The sequence below is a fragment of the Rhinoraja longicauda genome, chromosome 6 (assembly GCF_053455715.1).
Source record: "Rhinoraja longicauda isolate Sanriku21f chromosome 6, sRhiLon1.1, whole genome shotgun sequence".
Taxonomy (NCBI): domain Eukaryota; kingdom Metazoa; phylum Chordata; class Chondrichthyes; order Rajiformes; family Arhynchobatidae; genus Rhinoraja; species Rhinoraja longicauda.
The window spans coordinates 36,404,876-36,426,244 of NC_135958.1; the positions used below are offsets into that span (position 1 = coordinate 36,404,876).

The 21,369-nt window shown below is 41.9% G+C and overlaps 1 protein-coding gene across 1 annotated transcript in view; it reads left to right on the forward strand.

The window, feature by feature from the left end:
• pmfbp1 (polyamine modulated factor 1 binding protein 1) overlaps window positions 1–21,369 on the forward strand; it is a 549,552-nt gene that overhangs the window by 119,078 nt on the left and 409,105 nt on the right. The window contains exon 7 of the mRNA XM_078400784.1: window positions 8,301–8,433. Within this exon, the coding sequence (XP_078256910.1) occupies window positions 8,301–8,433 (133 nt within the window). The remainder of the gene's footprint in view (window positions 1–8,300; window positions 8,434–21,369) is intronic.

A 21,369-nucleotide genomic window follows, 5' to 3' on the forward strand; every position in this document is an offset into this window, starting at 1 on the left:
GTTCCACTTTGTATTCTATTCATTACATTTTAAACATTTCAATAGATTAGATGAGCATAATTTCCCTTTCATCAGTGCACATAGACTCCACTCTATCCTGTTATTCTGAGTGTTCTGTTGTAATATCTTTCATACAGATTCCAACGTTTCCCTAAGTGGTCTGTACTTCATCCTTGTTCCTCCCCTCCCCCTTTTTATTTTTTTAAATTGTCAGGTCAAATTTGCTATCCTCCAACTTCAAAATACATCCAAGATCCATATAATTTTGAAAGATGGCAACTGATGCATCCTTTCTCTGCAGAATTATTTTTCTCACCCAGGGAGAAAAGCAGGTATATTCCAATTAACCCATGGAAATTTTGTCCAACGTTGGACGCACAGTCTAGGTTCGTTCCTCTAAGCCTACCCCGTCACCACAAGAAAGGTGCGGAAAATGGAACAGAAATTGCAAAATTGGATGTTGCCCTTACATCCATTTGATGAGACTTAAGGTTTTGATGAGACTTTGATATTAATCTGTGGGGTACCTTTCAAATAAACAGTTCTTCGTAACCTCTCACTCCGTCTCTCTTGCCGACTTTACTCACAGTTCTGCACCTCTCCGTTGCCGGTTTGCTCTGTACCGATAGCCGAACTGTTCCAGTACAGTTGCCACACTAGCATCTATCCTATACTAGGTTAATTCCCGGAATGGCGGGACTGTCATATGTTGAAAGACTGGAGCGACTAGGCTTGTATACACTGGAATTTAGAAGGATGAGAGGAGATCTTATCGAAACGTATAAGATTATTAAGGGGTTGGACACGTTAGAGGCAGGAAACATGTTCCCAATGTTGGGGGAGTCCAGAACAAGGGGCCGCAGTTTAAGAATAAGGGGTAGGCCATTTAGAACTGAGATGAGGAAAAACTTTTTCAGTCAGAGAGTTGTGAATCTGTGGAATTCTCTGCCTCAGAAGGCAGTGGAGGCCAATTCTCTGAATGCATTCAAGAGAGAGCTAGATAGAGCTCTTAAGGATAGCGGAGTCAGGGGGTATGGGGAGAAGGCAGGAACGGGCCATGATCACATTGAATGGCTCGAAGGGCCGAATGGCCTCCTCCTGTACCTATTGTCTATTGTCTAGTGTCTATTGTCTATCCACCAGTGTGATGAATTATGCTTTTCACAATAAAGGACACTTAATACAATTAATTTCTCCCTAATCTATCCTTTTTCATTCATCAGCAAAGTGCCACCAAGCCACACTTATTCACCTATAATCTGTTCTTAGCTGCCCAAATAAGCCTGAGTTTTGTAAGGACTATTTAGCGAAAGACATCTCAATGTTGGATGAAGGAAAACAATTTCAAAGGCAAGTTTTACTGTGTGGGAATGAACTGCAGATGCTTTTTTACACTGAAGATACTTACCAAATGCTGCAGTAACTCAGCATCTCTGGAGAAAAGGAATGGGTAACAGTTCGGTCCGAGATGCTTCTCCAGACTGAGTCAGGGGAGAGGGAAACTGGATGTAGAAGAGGTGATAACGAAGGAATACAAACAGTGAAACTAGCAAGACAACTAGGGCAAGGGAGGGACAGAGAGAGAAGGAATGCAAGGGCAACTTGAAATTAAAGACGTCCACATTCATACCACTGGTGCTCTTCCTCCAATTTGCATGTGGCCTTACTCTGACAGTGGAGGAGACCCAGGACAGAAAGATCAGAATGGGAATGGGAGGGGGAGTTAAAATTTTTGGCAACCACAAGATCACATGGGCCACGGCGGACTGAGCAGCGGTTTTCTTGGTCTCGCCATTATATAGTAATCCACATCGGGAACAATGGGTACAGTAGATGAGGTTAGAAGGAGGTGCAAGTGAACCTCTGCCCCACCTGAAAGAACTGTCGGGGTTCTTGGATGGAGTCAACGGAGGAGGTATAGGGATACAGATATAGGGATAAGTTGACTGACCTTGATATCAAGGCAGGTTTTGACTGAGTATCGAGGAGCCCTGGTGACATTGACGTTAACGCATATCAAGTAGAAAACATTCCAATCATTAGGGTAATACCCCGCACTAAGGAAGACAAATGTGATTTTCGTTAGCCCCTGACGTCACCGCATGGCCCTCCCAAAGATTGACAAATGCTTTAACAATAATCTTCCTTCCAGCACCATATAACAAGTAGGATCCTTGTTAACGAGTGCAATTCCTCAGCAGTCCATACCTGGATGCAGCAAGAACTTCATAACATTCTGACAGGGTTTGAGAAGTGGGAGATAATTTTCATCCTACAGAAGTGCCAGGCATTGGACTGTTTCTAACTGGAGAAAATCATACCGTATGTCATAAATTCTAGGAGCTGAACTGGGTCATTCGGTCCATCAAGCCTGCTCCGCCATTCAATCATAGCTGATCTTTTGTTCCCTCTCAACCCCATTCTCCTGCCTTCTCCCCATAACCCCTGACACCCGTACTAATCAAGAATCTGTCAATCCCCGCCTTAAAAATACCCAATGACGTGGCCTCCACAGCCTTCTGTGGCAATCAATTCCACAGATTCACCACGCTCTGACTAAAGAAATTCCTCATCTCCTTTTAAAAGGTACGTCCTTTTATTCTATCCTTTTATTCAATTTTATTAGCATTGACTTACCCACCCTCACCATTCTGGTGATTGCTATCGACCGGAAACTCAACTGTATCAACATCTTGGAGGAGGGGTATCCTTAAGTGACTCATCCCTCACATCCAAAAACATTTCAACCATCAAGAATATGATGGAATACCCTTTCCTTACCTGGACGACTGTAGCTCCATAAACAATTGAAGCTTGACTCCATCCAGGACAAAGCAACATACTTGAGCGTTAGCTCAGGTCCATCCTCAACAGTGCTCAATGGTTTATAAGTTCACAAGTCATAGGAGCAGAATTAGGCCCTTCAGCCCATTGAGTCTACTCCACCATTCAATCATGGCTGATCTATCTTTCCTTCTCAACTCCATTTTCCTGCCTTCTCCCCATAACCCTTGACATCTTTAGTAATCAAGAATCTGCCTTTAAAATACCCAATAACGTCAATGGCAATGAATTCCACGGATTCATTATTCTCTGACTAAAGAAGTTCCACCTCAGCTCCTTTCTAAAGGTGTGTCCTTTTATTCTGAGGCTGTGCCCTCTCCCGCTACTGGAAACGGCCTCTCCACATCTACTTAATCCAGGCCTGCAGGTTGCAGCATATAACGTCTACAAAATGTATTGCAGTTCCCCGGCATGCTGCACAAATAGCACTCTCAAAACCGCAACCTCTGCCAACAAGAAGGGGACAGATCCTTTATATGCGCACTGTGGATGGCTAGGTTGTATTCATGTGCGGTCTTTTCTTTGACTGGGTAGCATGCAAATGAAAGCTTTTCACTATGTGTGGGTACACGTGACAATAATAAACCAAACTGCACTAAACACTTCTGATGGTTGAGAACACCAACACTTACCACCCATACATTACTCTGACTTATATTGCTGTTCCTTTAATGTTACTGGTCTAAATTTTGGAACACCTGCCCCAAAGACACTGTAGTAATATGTTCACCAGAACGACTAAAATGGTTTGAAAAGGCTGATTACCATCACCTTTCAACATCAGGTATGGTTTGGTATAAATGGTATTGTGTGAAGGCAGTATTGTAACATATTGTAATCATTAAAAAATATAAAAGGATGAACACAATGTTAAGTACTCCCTGTATTTGAGTAGCATTGTGTACCCAATGTGTACAATTGCAACAGAGGAACACACAACTCGCACAACTTCCACAAGGGTCAATAAAAGCAACAATTTTATTTAACGAGGTTTTTGCAGGAGGTTGGAATAATGCCAATGTGTTGAAAACCTACACAGAAGTGCGTAATGGATCCAATTGCACCAGCGATAAGACTAAACTGATTGATTAAGTTTTCAGTGTGTCTCAGTTTACTGCTTTGCTGCATACAACGGAAAGCATTACCCTTGGAATCGCCTCTTTGATCTCATGCCAGGTCTTACCTGTTGTCGAATTGGAGAATGTATCCATTTAACAGATTAGCAAGCATAGGGTATGGGATGCAACTTTTCTTAACTTTAGTTTAACAGTGAAAACATTTTCTGGCGTTATGACTGGAGCACATTTCTTCGTGGAACAAAGCTTTCAAGGAATCCATTTTTTTTTTGCATTTTGGCATTTTGACAGCTGTGGAGGGGTGGGAACACTTCAGGGGTTAAAATGGAAATAACTGGCAGGTCAATCACCTTCCGTTTATGAGGTTAGTCCAAAGCATATTTAGATCCTCATGGAGGGAGATGAGATGAGTGTATACCTGAAAATAATACCACAAATGCTGAAAGGATATCAAAGCAGTTTATGGGAAGAAAATGTATAGCATGCTTTGAATTGTCTATCCAATAGATGCTGAGTTGAGAGAAACAAGATTTATTTCTTCTTCATAATTTCCAATCTATTGATTTTCCTATTTCATGGTAGTTATTTTACCAATATGCACACTTGTGATGAACTCGATTGAATTATTTTGCTTCAGATTGAAAGATCTCAAAGCATTTCACTCGGTTGCCTTTTTGATCTGCAGTGATTCTTCTTCTATTTCTTATGTAGGTTATAAAACACAACTGTCTTACAATATTTGTGGAGAAGAACTGCAGAAGCTGGTTTACACCGAAGATGGATACAAAATGCTGAAGTAATTCAGCAGGACAGTCAGCATCTCTGGAGAGAAGGAAAGGGTAACGATTTGAGTCGAGACCCTTCTTCAGACTGAGAGTCAGGGGAGAGGGCAACTAGAGAATATGGAGATATATACCCTTCTATTTCTCTATGTCTCTCTCTACACTGACTCAGTCTGAAGAATGGTCTCGACCCGAAACGTCACCCATTCCTTCTCTCCAGAGATGCTGCCTGTTCCGCTGAATTACTCCAGCATTTTGTGCCTCTCTTCGGTGTCTTACAATATTTGTTCCTTTCACTTGGTTGACCTGTTGTGCACGGTACATTTTGTAGTCATTCAATCATGTCATTGCACAGGTTTAGAAAATGATGCAACTAAAAAGCTTCATTGAATTGAATACACAAGTTAGGCTTGGCCTCTATTAGTATGACCGGTGGTAAAATATTACGGAAACTATGTCATTTACAGTGGTTGTTGCACTAATTGGATTATTTCTTCAAAATAGAAGTTATTATTCATTTCTTGCTGTAGCAAGAGGTGATCATCCACAAATGGGAATATAAAAGTTTGTAACTATTTCTGTTTCATATAGGAAGAAAGACCGTCTCGTATTTTAATGGAATGTGGAATTAAAACGTTTTCTAAATTTCACTGGTGTAGGTTTTTACATTCATCGTCATAGATTGCACTGGCCATCCATTCAGATTTACATATACAGCCAAAGCATGATAAAGTTTAGCAACAAAGACTTGCGTGGCAGTTGGGCAGATGATGCACTGGAGAAGACTTGCTCCAAAATTCCCATAACAACTTTTGACACTCAGTGAAGAAAGAAAAAACAAGACAAAATCCAGCTATCACTGCCTAACATTCAATGGCATCACCATCACTGATTTGCCTACAATCATACCCTGGGGTTTTACCTTTGAGCAGAAGCTACTGGAGTAACCATGTACACAATGTGGTTTCAAAAGAAAGGTCAGAGGGTAGGAATCCTGCAGCGAACAACTCGCCTCCTAACTCTCCAAAGCGAGTCCACAGTCTAACAAATCTAAGTCCAAGGGTGATGGTAGACATGAAATGCTGGAGCAACTCAGTGGGACATGCAGCATTTCTGGAGAGAAGGAATAGGTGACGTTTCGGGTCGAGACCCTTCTTCAGACTGAGATTCGGGGAGAGGGAGACATAAAGAAGGCTACATATCTCCATATCTCTAGTTTCCCTCTCCACTGGCTCTCAGTCTGAAGGAGGGTGTCAGCCCAAAACATCACCCATTCCTTCTCTCCAGAGATGCTGCCTGTCCCACTGAGTTACTCCAGCATTGTGTGTCTATCTTCAGTTTAAACCAGCATCTACAGTTCCTTTCTACACATTTCCAAGTGTGATGGTATACTCTCCACTTGCCTGCTTGAGTGTACTTTCAACAAAACGCGAGATAGTCAACAATAGACAATAGGTGCAGTAGGCCATTCGGCCCTTCGAGCCAGCACCACCATTCAATGTGATCATGGCTGATCATCCACAGTCAGTACCCCGTTCCTGCCCTCTCCCCATTCATCCTGACTCCACTATCATTCAGACCTCTATCTAACTCTCTTGAAAGCATCCAGAAAATTGGCCACCACTGCCTTCTGAGGCAGAGAATTCCACAGATTTATAACTCTCTGAGTGAAAAAGTTTTTCCTCATCTCCATTCTAGATGGCCTACCCCTTATTCTTAAACTGTGGCCCCTGGTTCTGGACTTCCCCGACATGTAGGATGAGGCAGCCCGTTTGCTGGGCACTCCATCCACGACCATTTATCCATTCTACCACCGATGGTAGCACCATAGCAGCAGTTTGTATCATCTACAGCATGCACTGCATCAACTCACCAAGACTTCCAAATCCACGACCTCTACCGGCCATGAGGACAAGGCCAAAGCGTGGAAACACCACAATCTGGAAGTTGCCCTTCAAACCACACAACATCCTGAATTGGAAACATATCCCTTCATTATTGCTGCGTTAAAGGTCTGGAACTCTCTTTATAGCGGCATTGTGGGTACACATATGCATAGACTGTAGTAGTTCATGAAGGCAGCTCACCACTGCCTCCTGATGGGCAATTAAATGCTGGCTCAACCTGCAAAGCCACTTCCCTTGAATGAATGTATATAGAAAAGCTCTGCCCCCTTAATTGCTGACTGTCAAAGATGTCAGGGTTTGTGACATTCAGAATCATTTTAAACTAAATAATGAACCTAAAAATTAAATTCCAAATTTAGAATACATCATATTCACTGAAAATACGTTTAAAATAATTTAAACACACTTTAACTTTAAGCACACTGCACCTAATTTACTATCAAAAGAACTTCCTCACCTACCCAACACTAGAATCACCAATTAAATCATAAGTTCATGTCATAGGAGCAGAATTAAGCCATTTGGCTTTTCCAGTCTACTCCACCATTCAATCATAGCTGATCTATCTTTCCCTCTTAACCCCATTATCCTGCCTTCTCTGTATAACCCTTGACACCCTTACCAATCAAGAACCTATCAATTTCTGCTTTAAAAATACCTAAAGATGCCCTCCACAGCCGTTTGTTGCAATAAATTCCACAGATCACTGCCCTCTAGCTAAAGAAATTCCCCCTCATCTCCTTTCTAAAGGTACGTCCTTTTATTCTGAGGCTGTGCCCTCTGGTCCTAGACATCCCCACTAGTGGAAACGTCCTCTCCACATCCACTCTATCCATGTCATAAATCAATGGCCTTGAAGATCTTGCGCCAGGATCGGAAGGTGGATTACCCATTACAATTGCTGGATAATTCCTGGGATGGACACCTTGGACATCCAGTGATGGACATGATTGAAAGATACAAGCTGCTGATGCAGTAAATCTAAGCCTGTCGCATATGAGAATGCATGCACAGAAATCCCAGACGTTTACTGGACAAACATAGGGCATTATTTTGACATCAATGATATGAGTATTGAAGGTCTAATTTATCGTTTGTTTCTAGTTTTGGAATATCATTTGAAGTAACTGTTTGAGTTGAAACATTTAAAAATGTGTAACCTCCACAAGTGGTACAGCAGAACCACTTGAGTTTGTAAGGGTGAGGGGGGACCTCAGTGAAACTTACCGAATAGTGAAAGGCCTGGATAGAGTGGATGTGGAGAGGATGTTTCCATTGGTGGGTAAGTCAAGGACCAGAGGCTTCAGAATAAATGGATATACCTTTAGAATGGAAATGAGGAGGAATTTATTTAGGCAGAGGGTGGTGAGTATGTGGCAATCATTGCCACAGAAGGCTGTGGAGGCCGTCAATGGATATTTGTAAGGTGGAAATTGATAGATTCTTGATTAGTACGGGTGTCAGGGGCTATGGGGAGAAGGCAGGAGAATGGGGTTGAGAGGGAAGGATAGATCAGCCATGATTGAATGGTGGCGTAGACTTGGTGGGCCGAATGGCCTAATTCTGCTCCTATAACGTATGAGAACCATTTAATTAAGATTTCATATGCTACCATGTACTCATTTAACAAATACATTCTTGTAAAGGCATTCAAATTTCACCTCTCTCTGTAACATTGTTTTATTTTGCAGCACAAACTCCAGTGAGCTTTTGATGGAATATGAAGAGGTCAAATCCCAGTTGGGGGCCAAAGAGCAGTTGATCCAAAGCTTACAGACCCAAATTCGAGAAGCTGTTTACCTACAACAGCAGTCAAAATATGAGGTTGGTTGGAATCCAATGATGCGATCTTTGAAACATAATAGATGGTGTTAATGTATTAGCCACAAAGGAAATGCAGTGAAAACATTTTTGCTGCGTTAAATTTTTATCACTTGCATAAGGTTTTGAGATCTTCAAATTCTCGGCTGTTAATAAAGTGGCAATCTTTTCACTGTCTTAATAAGTCAAAGTACATTGTCATCATATTCTACTAGAACCGAAGCCAATAACTATGTAACTGTGAAGCAATCAACTGTTTTGCTGTTGAATCACCCGAGTGAGAGAATTTGTTTTTTTGAGGATATTAAATTTTCCTATTTACTTCCTTGTATTCTCTAGTCTTCCCAGAGTACATTCATTTGCAGTGAGAGTGGATGAATTGCTCCCAGGTATCCATTGTTACTGCTGTTGAGCAAGCACAAGCTCGCTCTTAAATGCAGATAATAGGCAGGATCCCCCATTGTACTCTCCTTGTTGCCTCCAGTGAAATATTTCCAACTCTGCCTGGAGTGTCCTTCTAAAGCGATGAAGTTAGAAACTTGACAGTTAGGGCATTGCACCGCCATGGAGAGACCTATTTGCTGCAATCAGAATACGTACAATTAAGACTTAAAATCATGAACCATTTAGCTTTGGAACCTATTGCTGTTGCTCTCAAAGTTGAAATCCTCAATTTTTCACGATAAGTACCTATTTTTAACAGTGTTGAAGTAAGTTCTAGAATAATGTGCGACTTTTATTCTTTAAATGGCATTTGTAATAAAATAAACAGTTCACTGTGTCCTTTGACCATTTTTATGCTTTCCAACAAATATAACATATCAGCCAAATCTTAATTTACTGAAATTCGGCATGCTTTCACAATCTCTTGCATCACTAGCTATGAACTTTGTTTGAACATTGTTGCCTGCTTTCATTCATAAATCAGAGCCACCACTCCCATTCCTATTTTCAGCTTTGTTTGCTTTTTTCCTTTCTTCAACCTGACCAGTGAATCTCTTGTCCACATTTTCTTTACACAATCATATGGATTCTAAGCAGACCACTTGGTCTGATTAGCCTGCTGCACCATTTAATAAAATTGTGACTGATCTTATTGTAATCTCAACAATGCATTCCTGTGCACCCTTGCTAACTTTTCACCCTATTGCTTAGTGCTACGCTTGCCTTAAAAATATTGAAAGACTCTGCTTCCAGAGTCCAGGGGCCTTTGAAAAGTAAATTTGAAAGAATTATGAACTTCCAAAGGAAAAATAATCTTTAGCTTCAGATTCACACACAAGAGGAAACATCCTTTCCACATCCACCCTGTCAGAACCCTTTAGCATTTTTTCATGTTTCAATTAAGTCTTCTCTCCATCTTCTGAACATCAGTGGATGTAAATCTGTCCTACCATTATGCTTCTTTGCCTGATCTTGCATATATTGATGGAAATCCTTCCTTTTTGACTGGCACAGTCCAAGACCAGTCTTAATTGTAAAATGGGGTGCAATTGAGATTAAATGGTAATTAGATAAGATGCTGTACACCCCAGCCTGCGTGCATATTCAAAGCATATTAAGTAATTCAGAGATACAGTAGACACAAAATGTTGGAGTAACTCAGCGGACAGGCACCATTTATTCCCTCCAGAGATGCTGCCTGTTCCGCTGAGTTACTCCAGCAATTTGTGTCTATCTTCGGTTTAAACCTGCATCTGCAGTTCCTTCCTACACATCAAGTAATCCAGCTTGGTTTTATATTCCAATTTAATATGGGTCACAGAGTGGTACAGCTAGTAGAGCTGCTGCCACATTGCTCCAGCAATTCAGGTTCAATCCTAACGTCTGCTTCTGTCTGTGTGGAGTTTGCACATTCTCCCTATGACTGCATGTGGTTCCTCTGGAAGTTCCAGTTTCCTCCCAAATCTTAGACACCCGATTGGTAGATTAATTTGCTACTGTAAATTTCCCCATGTGTGTACGTGAATGGCAGAGTTGGAGAGAGCTGGTAGGAATGTAGGAGGACAACATAGTGAGGTAGGTTTTGTGTAATAATGGGTGTTTGATAGTTGGCGTAGATTCAGTGGACCAAGGGTCCCAAAGGGGACTCTTATTTCTGTGCTACACCTTTCTTTGACTATATAATAGAAATTAACACATTACTTAATATGGTAAACACTTATTTCCTATTCAATTGCTATTCATGGTTTGTAATTTTACATCGTAATGGTTGTGGTTTATTGATGTGTCATTATTATAGCACCACAACCTGATTGGATTGACTATATTGACATTTAATGTTATGCTTAAAAATGACCTTACTACTGAAGAAATTAGTTTAAAAATTGGGGGGGTGGGGGTTAGCTGGCTTGAAAGTTAAGGGCCTGTCCCACTTCGGCGATTTTTAAGGCGACTACAGGCGACTAGGCTGTCGCCACACGGTCATCGATGTGTCGCGGGGTGTCGCGGGCATGGTCATGAGTAGTTTCCAGGGAATTGTCTCTCTGCTCGAAATTTTTTGGCGACTGCTGGCTTGACGCCAATGATGGTAGCTTGTCGTCTCCTGTCGTGGGCGCTGTAGTAGGTTGTCGCCAGGTTGTCGCCGGGTGACTTAGGTTGTCGCCGGTGCTGACGACGGTTATCCACCTTTTATAAGAATTTTGTTTGTTTGAATAAAGTAGATTTTGGACATTTTGACAAAAGATTGTTGTTTGAAGTTATTGTATTTCAGAGTAGTTTCGCATGGCATCTCTTTCAAATATTTTAATTGAATTTATTTTGACCAATAAATAAACACAAACACAAGCATTGCACTGCATTGAAAAGTGAACTCTTTTCATTTATTTTGTCATTGCACTGCATTGGGTCTCTTCAGGGACAAGGGCTTCAACCACACAGACCTCTTCTTGGGCTTCTTCTTCCCCATTCTTCTTGTCCTTCTGTGTTGCAGAATTTTAAGCATGAGGGCCGCTGCAAGCAGCAGGGCTTGTTCATGTAAGAGCAATGCCATCATATGTTGCTCCATGGCAGTCATGAAGCAGAATGAGTGGAAACCCCACCCACACCCCTTTGGCGCCAAAATTACGTGAAATGGCTACAGTTGTCATCAGCTGTAACCAACAGGGTCGTAGCTTGTCGAGGGTGGAGGTAGGTTGACTTCGGTTGTCGTAGCTTGTCGTAGGCGCTGTCATAGGAGGAAGTCCTAAGTCGCGACGACTGGGTCGCCGGTTGTCGGCAGCTTGCCGTCTACTAGGTGGTAGGTTGTCGTAGCTTGTTGTAGACATTATCGTAGACATTGTCATAGGGGGAGTCCAGTCGCCGGTTTTTCGGTTTGCCGGCAGTCGCCTTAAAAATCGTCGAACTGGGACAGGCCCTTTTGCATGGAATAATGAAATTGCTTTAAATGAAATAACTGTGGGGAATTGTATCCATTTAACTCTTTGGAGCAACCTGTGTACAATTTGGTTAATCAAATACTACAAGTCTGGGAATAGAAGGGTATTAAAAATATAGGAGATTGCTATCAAGGAAATAACTTTTTGACATTTTCTCAATTGAGAAATAAATATCAAATTCCAGGGAATAGTATTTTTTTCTATTATCAATTACAATCTTTTTTAAGGGAAAAGTTAGGTAATTCAATGTCTCTATTTCAGATTAAAGGAATGGAATCCTTGATTCAGGGCAAGGGAATAAAAAAAATTATATCATCAATGTATAAATTATTACAAAAATCTAGTCCAAAGATAGGAATTCAAAAATCAAGACAAAGATGGGAAACAGATCTTAATATTATCATTGATGAACCAAGTTGGGAAAGACTGTGTTTAGATAGTATGAAAAATACTATTAATGTGAGATATAGTTTAGTACAATATAATTTTTTACATCAACTATATTTAACCCCGAAAAAATTAAACCATTTAAAACCAAACTCATCTGAAATTTGTTTTAGATGCAACCAAGATGTGGGTACTTTTTTACACTCTACATGGGCATGTCAGAAGGTAACTCCTTTTTGGAAAGACCTAAAAAAAAATTTGGAACAATTGATGAATAAGATCATACCAATGGATTCAAGGTTGTTTTTATTGGGAGATACAAAAGGAATATTACCAAAGCTAATTTTAGATAAACATCAGGAAAGATTTCTCAAAATAGCAATAGCAGTAGCAAAAAAATGTGTAGCGGTCACTTGGAAAGATCACAATGAAATAAGATTTGAAAGATGGTATGCAGAAATGCGTAGTTGTATCCCATTAGAAAAAGCAACGTATAATCTGAGAAATGGATATGACTTCTTGAAGGTGTGGAACCCATTCATTTTAAAGCTAGGATTAAGAATTGGAAATATTTAAATTCAGGATTGTTTTGATACCTTTAATAAGAATTTAATAAGAAATTACCCAGAAGTGTCTCCTTCTGGACTCCAGGTTTCTTTCTTTCTCTCTTTCTTTTTCTTTTTCTTTTTCCTTCTTTTTAACTGGAGGGTGGGGGGAAGGGGGGGTGTGGGAGGGGAGATAATACAGAACAATACGTGTATAATCGAATTTATAATGTAGTTATTATTGCTTACTATGAAATGTAAAATGTATGAGTTCTGTTCAAACTTAAATAAAATAAAAAAATAAAAAATAAAAATAAATGGCTACAGTTGTCATCAGCTGTAACCAACAGGGTCGTAGCTTGTCGAGTGTGGAGGTAGGTTGACTTCGGTTGTCGTAGCTTGTCGTAGGCGCTGTCGTAGGAGGAAGTCCTAAGTCGCGACGACTGGGTCGCCGGTTGTCGGCAGCTTGCCGTCTACTAGGTGGTAGGTTGTCGTAGCTTGTTGTAGACATTATCGTAGACATTGTCATAGGGGGAGTCCAGTCGCCGGTTTTTCGGTTTGCCGGCAGTCGCCTTAAAAATCGTCGAACTGGGACAGGCCCTTTTGCATGGAATAATGAAATTGCTTTAAATGAAATAACTGGGGAATTGTATCCATTTAACTCTTTGGAGCCACCTGTGTACAATTTGGTTAAATCTTAATTTGTTTATTAGATGTAAAATTCTGTTCCCTTTTAAAATTTTGATATATTGCTTGAATTTAATTCATTTTTCTTTTTTTTTAAAGTATCAGTTAAGCAAACAGAAAATAAATTCAAATTATACTGTATCTGCACTGAGATAATATCATAACTATCAAAGTTGATATATTTTTGAAGTACCTGATCATATTTGTTTCCTATTTAACAAGCATAAGACATTTTTTTGAACTTTGGAACAAACATATTGAGAATGCCGGTTATGACTGAAAACTCTTAAGTGGAAATACTATTTCAAGAATCATGTCAATCGAAGAGTGTTTAATTGTCACATGTACTGAAAACCGAACAGTGAACTTCTCACTTGCAGCAGTTTAACGGGCCCATAAACACAATTCACACAGATAAATAAAAATAAATACTTCTCTAGTGCAACCAAAGATACAGTTCATAGTGAGGTTACTATCCTGTAGTGTGTTAGTTTGATCTTTCAGTGCCATCTACTTTGGTCCAGATTTTGTGGGATTTTGCCAGCAGTTCCATCAGCAACTGCTAACATTTTACAGTTTGAGCATCAGTAAGTTTCAGTACTCCTACACAAGAATGGATATCGCCCTTGCTGGCTGAGATCCCACAGCAATTTCCTAGCTACATTCTGCGTTCAGCTGCTAGCGGAATCATATGGCATTAAAGGAGCTCACTGAAATTACTCAGCATTAAGGAAATGTGTGGAGGAGTGTGTTCTCACAAAAAAACATCCAAGTGTTCCCCAAACAGAAGCCTTGGGTGAACTAAGAAGTCCACGCACGGTCTTCTGAGGACCAGATCTTGGGAATTCAAGTCTGGTGACACAAATTCATATAAGGGGTTCAGACACAACCTCGACAAGGTCAACAAAAAGGCTAAAAGGGCCTTTTGCACTAAACTGCAGGCTTAATAGGGCAATGATCAGACCGCATTTGGAGTGTTGTGAGAAATTTTGGGGCCCACATCTGAGGAAGGATGTGTCGGCGTTGGAGAGGGTCCAGAGAGGTTTACGTGAATAATCCCGGGGATGATTGCGTTTTGATTGTGATCGTGTGATGAGCTTTTGACGGCACTGGACCTGTATTCACTGGAGTTTAGAAAGATGAAGGGGGGATCACATTGAAACTTTCCGAATAATGAATGGCCTGGATAGAGTGGATGTGGAGAGGATACTTACACAGAGGGATAGTCTAGGACCAGAGGGCACAGCTTCAGAATAAAAGAACATGCCTTTAGAAAGATGAGGAGGAGAAATTTCTTTAGCCAGATGGTGGTGAAACTGGAATTCATTGCCGCAGACAGCTGTGGAGGCCTATGGGTATTTTTAAAGTGGCGATTAATAAGCTCTTGATTAGTATGGGTGTCAAAGGTTACGGGGAGTAGGCAGGAGAATGGGGTTGTGAGGGAAAGACAGATCGGCCATGATTGAATAGTGGAGTAGACTTGATGAGCCAAATGGCCCAATTCTGCTCCTATGATTTATGAACTTTTGAGATGGAAATTCAGCAGTGGTGGCAGGGATTGCACGCCAACACTTCCTACAAAGCGAAATTGAGTGGCAGCACAAACGACAGTGAGGCAGCACTCCGGACGAGTTCAATACGTATTACACGAGCTTCAGTAGGGATAACACAGATGTGACATCTCTGGCTCCCATAGCCTCTGAAGTTATTGCAATCTCAGTCACAGAGGGCAACGTCGAAGATCCTTTATGAGGCTGAACCCTCAGAAAGAGTCTGGTCCCGATAGTGTACCTGGTCATTTTCTCAAATCCTGCGCCGACCAGCTAGCTGGAGTTTTTGTGGACATCTTCAACCTCTCATTAGTGAGGTATGAAGTTCCCACCTGATTAAAAAGGGCATCAACAAGAAGAGTAAGGTGACATGCCTCAGTGCCTGCTGACCAGTGGCACTAATATCCGTGGTGAAGAAGTGCTTTGAGAGGTTGGTCAACTCCTTCCTCAGCAAGAAACTGGACCCACTACAATTTGCCTGCCATTACAATAGATCAGTGGGGGATGCCAGCTCGCTGTCTCTCCATTCTACACAGGACCACTTGGACAATAAAAACACATATGTCAGGCTGCTGTTCATAGACTACAGGTTGGTATTCAACACCATCAACCTCTCCAAACTGGTTACCAAGCACAGGGAACTGTGTGTCCGTGCCTGCCTCTGCAACTGGATCCTCAACTTCCCCATCATCAGAATACAATCAGTCGAATTGGCAGCAACACTTCCTCTTGATAACTAACATCACAGAGGCAGTGCGCTCCAATGCCCAAGAGCGAAGAAGATTGCAAAAAGTGATGAACACTGCCCGGTCCATTACAGGTACTCACGTGCCCACCATCAAAGGGATCTACAGGAGGTGCTGACTAAAAAAGGGAGCCAGCATCATCAACGATCCACGCCTCCCTGGCCACACTCTCATTTCACTCCTGCCATTGGGATGAAGGTATAGCAGTCTGAAAATTGTAACGTCCAGGTTTAGGAAAAGATTCTTCCCATCAACCATCAGGCTATAGAATACTACGAACTCCAACTAAACTACGAACTGCCATGGCTGCACTCGGGATTTAGGGTTTTGTTTTGTTTTTGGATAGGTGGTTGGTGCAACTTATTCCTTTCGAGCTCTTATTTGATCAATGGTCCTTAAACATTCATGGGGTTTGGTGAATATATACCTGTGGTCCACTTGACTTGCATGATAAAATCTGAAATGAGAATGCCAAAAGTAATATAGAAAGGGTAAGAAGGGTATACTTCAACATTAGTCTTCATTTTGCATTCAATTAGATATTTGGGCTTTACTTTAGAGATCCAGCGAGGAAGCAGGGCTTTTGGCCCACAGAGTCCACACCAACCAGCGATCACCCTATATGCTAGCACTATCCTACACACCAGGGACAATTTATAATGTACAGAAGCCAATTAACCTACAAACCTGCACGCCTTTGGAGCGTCGCAGGAAACCAGAGCACCCAGAGAAAACCCACGCAGTCAAAGGGAGAACGGGCAAACTCCACACAAACAGCACCCATAGTCAGGATCTAACCCAGGTCTCTGGCACTTTAATATATATAATATATACATATATATATTAATATATATACAAATATATATATTTCTATATATATGTATGTGTGTGAGTGTGTGCATGCTTTGGAATTTGCCTGGGTAATGGAGTTATACTATGGGATCTTAGAGAAGAATAACCCAAGATTGAAAATCATGAATAGTTTCTGAGGCACATAATTTCAGATAAGTGATATTAAAAGATGGAGGAGTAAATGATAAGTGGGTTATGGAGCTTGACTAGATTACAGAGTAACCATATGTCATTCTGACTTGCAATATGATAGAATCTGTACATTAATCTTTTATCATTACATCTTCAATATTGTTTTCTTCTTTATTATAGTCCAGGGACCTACTACACATCAAAGTGGCATATTATACAAAGGTCCTGAAAATTGATATTATCATTGTGATTATATATTTATGGCAAACAAATAATCAGATTTGAAAAAGAGTGGTAAAATAGTGAGAAACATTAGGTGCAACAAAGATCAACGTAAATGAAGGTGTTGGAAAAATACCTCGAAGAATCGTTAATTATAAAATATACTCTCACAAAATAACATCCAAAAATGCAGACAGGCTTTCCAATTTTAATTCTTTTATTAAATATTTAGCTTCCATCTTTGAAAACACATTGCATACTTAACAATTAAATATTTATTAGAATCTCACATTTGATAGTTACATGACAGTAGTCTGTGTAAAATGCTTTGTGGTATGATGTAAAAAAAATGTAGTGCAGAAGCAAATCGAGTAGAACACAAATTCGAATTGAGAGTATTTTCTTCCTGAGTTATGGGTGAGCTGTCCAGATTTTGAGCATATGATGCATTGTGCAGTTTTCATAGTCTTTTGTATTGGTTTTGTTAGCTTCACAACTATTTGCTCAATTCCAGAAAGATTCAGGCAAAATGTTAAATCTTCTGTTATTTAGACGTTAAGAATGGTTGGCTTCCAAATAAAAATTATCCGTTACCAGAGGTAAAAGTGCCATTAGGATGCAGTGATCACAATATGACAAGTTTTACTCTACAAATTGAGAGGGAGAAGGGTAAATCGGAAGTGTCAGTATTACAGTAAAGCAAAGGGGATTACAGAGGCATGAGGCAGGAGCTGGCCAGAATTGACTGGAAGGAGGCCCTCGCAGGGAAGACGGTGGAACAGCAATGGCAGGTATTCCTGGGAATAATGCAGAAGTTGCAGGATCAATTTATCCCAAAGAGGAGGAAAGATTCCAAGGGGAGTAAGAGACACCCGTGGCTGACAAGGGAAGTCAAGGACAGCATAAAAATAAAAGAGCAGAAGTACAACAAAGCAAAGAAGAGTAGGAAGCCAGAGGATTGGGACTCTTTTAAAGAGCAACAGAAGATGACTAAGACTAAGAAGGTAATACGGGGAGAAAAGATGAGGTACGAGGGTAAACTAGCCAATAATATAAAGGAGGATAGTAAAAGCTTTTTTAGGTATGTAAAGAGGAAAAAACTAGTCAAGGCAAATGTGGGTCCCTTGAAGACAGAAGCGGGGGAATTTATTATGGGAAACAAGGAAATGGCAGACGAGTTGAACCGGTACTTTGGATCTGTCTTCACTAAGGAAGATACAAGCAATCTCCCAGATGTTCTAGTGGGCAGAGATCCTAGGGTGACGGAGGAACTGAAGGAAATCCACATTAGGCAGGAAATGGTGTTGGGTTGACTGATGGGACTTAAGGCTGATAAATCCCCAGGGCCTGATGGTCTGCATCCCAGAGTACTTAAGGAGGTGGCGCTAGAAATTGTGGACGCATTGGTGATCATTTTCCAATGTTCTATAGATTCAGGATCAGTTCCTGTGGATTGGAGGGTAGCTAAAGTTGTCCCACTTTTTAAGAAAGGAGGGAGAGAGAAAACGGGAAATTATAGACCAGTTAGTCTGACATCAGTGGTGGGGAAGATGCTGGAGTCAATTATAAAAGACGAAATTGCGGAGCATTTGGATAGTAGTAACAGGATTGTTCCGAGTCAGCATGGATTTACGAAGGGGAAATCATGCTTGACTAATCTGCTGGTATTCTTTGAGGATGTAACCAGGAAAATTGACAGGGGAGAGCCGGTGGATGTGGTGTACCTTGACTTTCAGAAAGCCTTTGACAAGGTTCCACATAGGAGATTAGTGAGCAAAATTAGAGCACATGGTATTGGAGGTAGGGTACTGACATGGATAGAAAATTGGTTGACAGACAGAAAGCAAAGAGTGGGGATAAATGGGTCCCTTTCAGAATGGCAGGCAGTAACTAGTGGAGTACCGCAAGGCTCGGTGCTGGGACCGCAGCTATTTACAATATACATTAATGACTTGGATGAAGGGATTAAAAGTACCATTAGCAAATTTGCAGATGATACAAAGCTGGGTGGTAGTGTGAACTGTGAGGAAGATGCTATGAGGTTGCAGGGTGACTTGGACAGGTTGTGTGAGTGGGCGGATGCATGGCAGATGCAGTTTAATGTGGATAAGTGTGAGGTTATCCACTGGTGGTAAGAATAGGAAGGCAGAGTATTATCTGAATGGTGTCAAGTTAGGAACAGGGGACGTACAACGAGATCTGGGTGTCCTAGTGCATTAGTCACTGAGGAAGCATGCAGGTACAGCAGGCAGTGAAGAAAGCCAATGGAATGTTGAATAACAATGGAATAACAAGAGGAGTTGAGTATAGGAGCAAAGAGGTCCTTCTGCAGTTGTACAGGGCCCTAGTGAGACCGCACCTGGAATACTGTGTGCAGTTTTGGTCTCCAAATTTGAGGAAGGATCATCTTGCTATTGAGGGCGTGCAGCGTAGGTTTACTAGGTTAATTCCCGCAATGGCGGGACTTTCATATGTTGAAAGACTGGAGCGACTAGGCTTGTATACACTGGAATTTAGAAGGATGAGAGGAGATCTTATCGAAACATATAAGATTATTAAGGGGTTGGACACGTTAGAGGCAGGAAACATTTTCCCAATGTTGGGGAGTCCAGAACAAGGGGTCACAGTTTAAGAATGAGGGGGAGGCCATTTAGAACTGAGATGAGGAAAAACCTTTTCAGTCAGAGAGTTGTGAATCTGTGGAATTCTCTGCCTCAGAAGGCAGTGGAGGCCAATTCTCTGAATGCATTCAAGAGAGAGCTGGATAGAGCTCTTAAGGATAGCGGAGTCAGGGGGTATGGGGAGAAGGCAGGAACGGGGTACTGATTGAGAATGATCAGCCATGATCACATTGAATGGCGGTGCTGGCTCGAAGGGCCGAATGGCCTCCTCCTGCACCTATTGTCTATTGTCCATTGAATGGGAAGAGGCAATATCTAGGAATTGTAGGATCTCGGACATTCGCCCATACTCTTGCTGATATTGACATTGTGTGCCCTTTTAATTTGTAAACTAGACCAAGTTAGGCCCAAACCTCTCCTGCATTGGTTCAGCACCCTCTCCTACCCCCCTCCCCCCTCCTCCCTCCCCCCCTTCTTCCCCCCCTTCTTCCCTCCCTCCCTCCCTCCCTCCCTCCCTCCCTCCCTCCCTCCCTCCCTCCCTCCCTCCCTCCCTTCCTCCCTCCCTCCCTCCCTCCCTCCCTCCCTCCCTCCCTCCCTCCCTCCCTCCCTCCCTCCCTCCCTCCCTCCCCTCCCCCTCCCTCCTTCCCCTCCCCCCCCACTCCATCCCCCTCAACCCCCCCTTATCCTCCCTCCCCCCCCTCCCTCTGCCCCTCCCCACTCCTCCCTCCCCCCCTTCTTCCCCCCCTTCTTCCCTCCCTCCCTCCCTCCCTCCCTCCCTCCCTCCCTCCCTCCCTCCCTCCCTCCCTCCCTCCCTCCCTCCCTCCCTCCCTCCCTCCCTCCCTCCCTCCCTCCCTCCCTCCCTCCCTCCCCTCCAACCCCCTCTCCCTCCCCTCCCCCTCCCTCCTTCCCCTCCCCCCCCACTCCATCCCCCTCAACCCCCCCTTATCCTCCCTCCCCCCCCCCCTCCCTCTGCCCCTCCCCCTCCCTCCCTAGGAGATAGATTTAAACTTTAAAATGTGAATAACTTTAAAAATATAACACCGATTTCAATGAAACTTCTTCCATTAGCACCATAGGGATGGCGGTGAGTAAGGTGGGCCTTAAATTTGTTGCGCTATCGTGTAACGTTTTGGCTGTAGTTCAGGAACAAACAAAGAAAAAAAAGAGAGTTTTAGTATATAGATAGCACATAGAAGATGTTTAACGTACAAATTAAAGAGATTACGAAAAATCGTATTACAAAATATGCTCAACAAGATATTGTTTCAGATACTTCTTTAGGCCATCCACACTTGCACAGAAAATAAACATTTCAGTCATAATTTGCAAAGCTAATACCATTATGGTTTATGAGTTCCTTTTCAGACTTTATGGCATGAATGTGGCTGATTTGGGTTCAACTCACCACTTTTAAAATCTACCCATATTGTGGCAGTCCAAAGGAGATTCGCTAGGCTCGTTCCTGGATGAGGTTTGTTGTATCAAGAGCAGGATAGTTTGGGTTTGGAGTTCAGAAGAACGGGGGGGGGGGGGGTGACCATACTCAAACATACAAGATCCTCAGATATTTTAGATGTTTTCTTGTGGGGAAAGTCACAAATAAGGGCATATACCTTAAAAACTGGAGCAAGCCAATTAAAGTTGAGGTGCATTGAAATTTCCTATCTCAAGGCGTAAATAATATCTGGAATTCTCTTCCCCCAAGGCTGGTTGATGCCAGATCATTATATAGTTTTGAGGTGGAGGTTGATAAATATTTGAAAAATCAAGAAGTTAAGTTATGGAGAACTGGTACAGAAGGGGAATTGAGGCCAGCATAG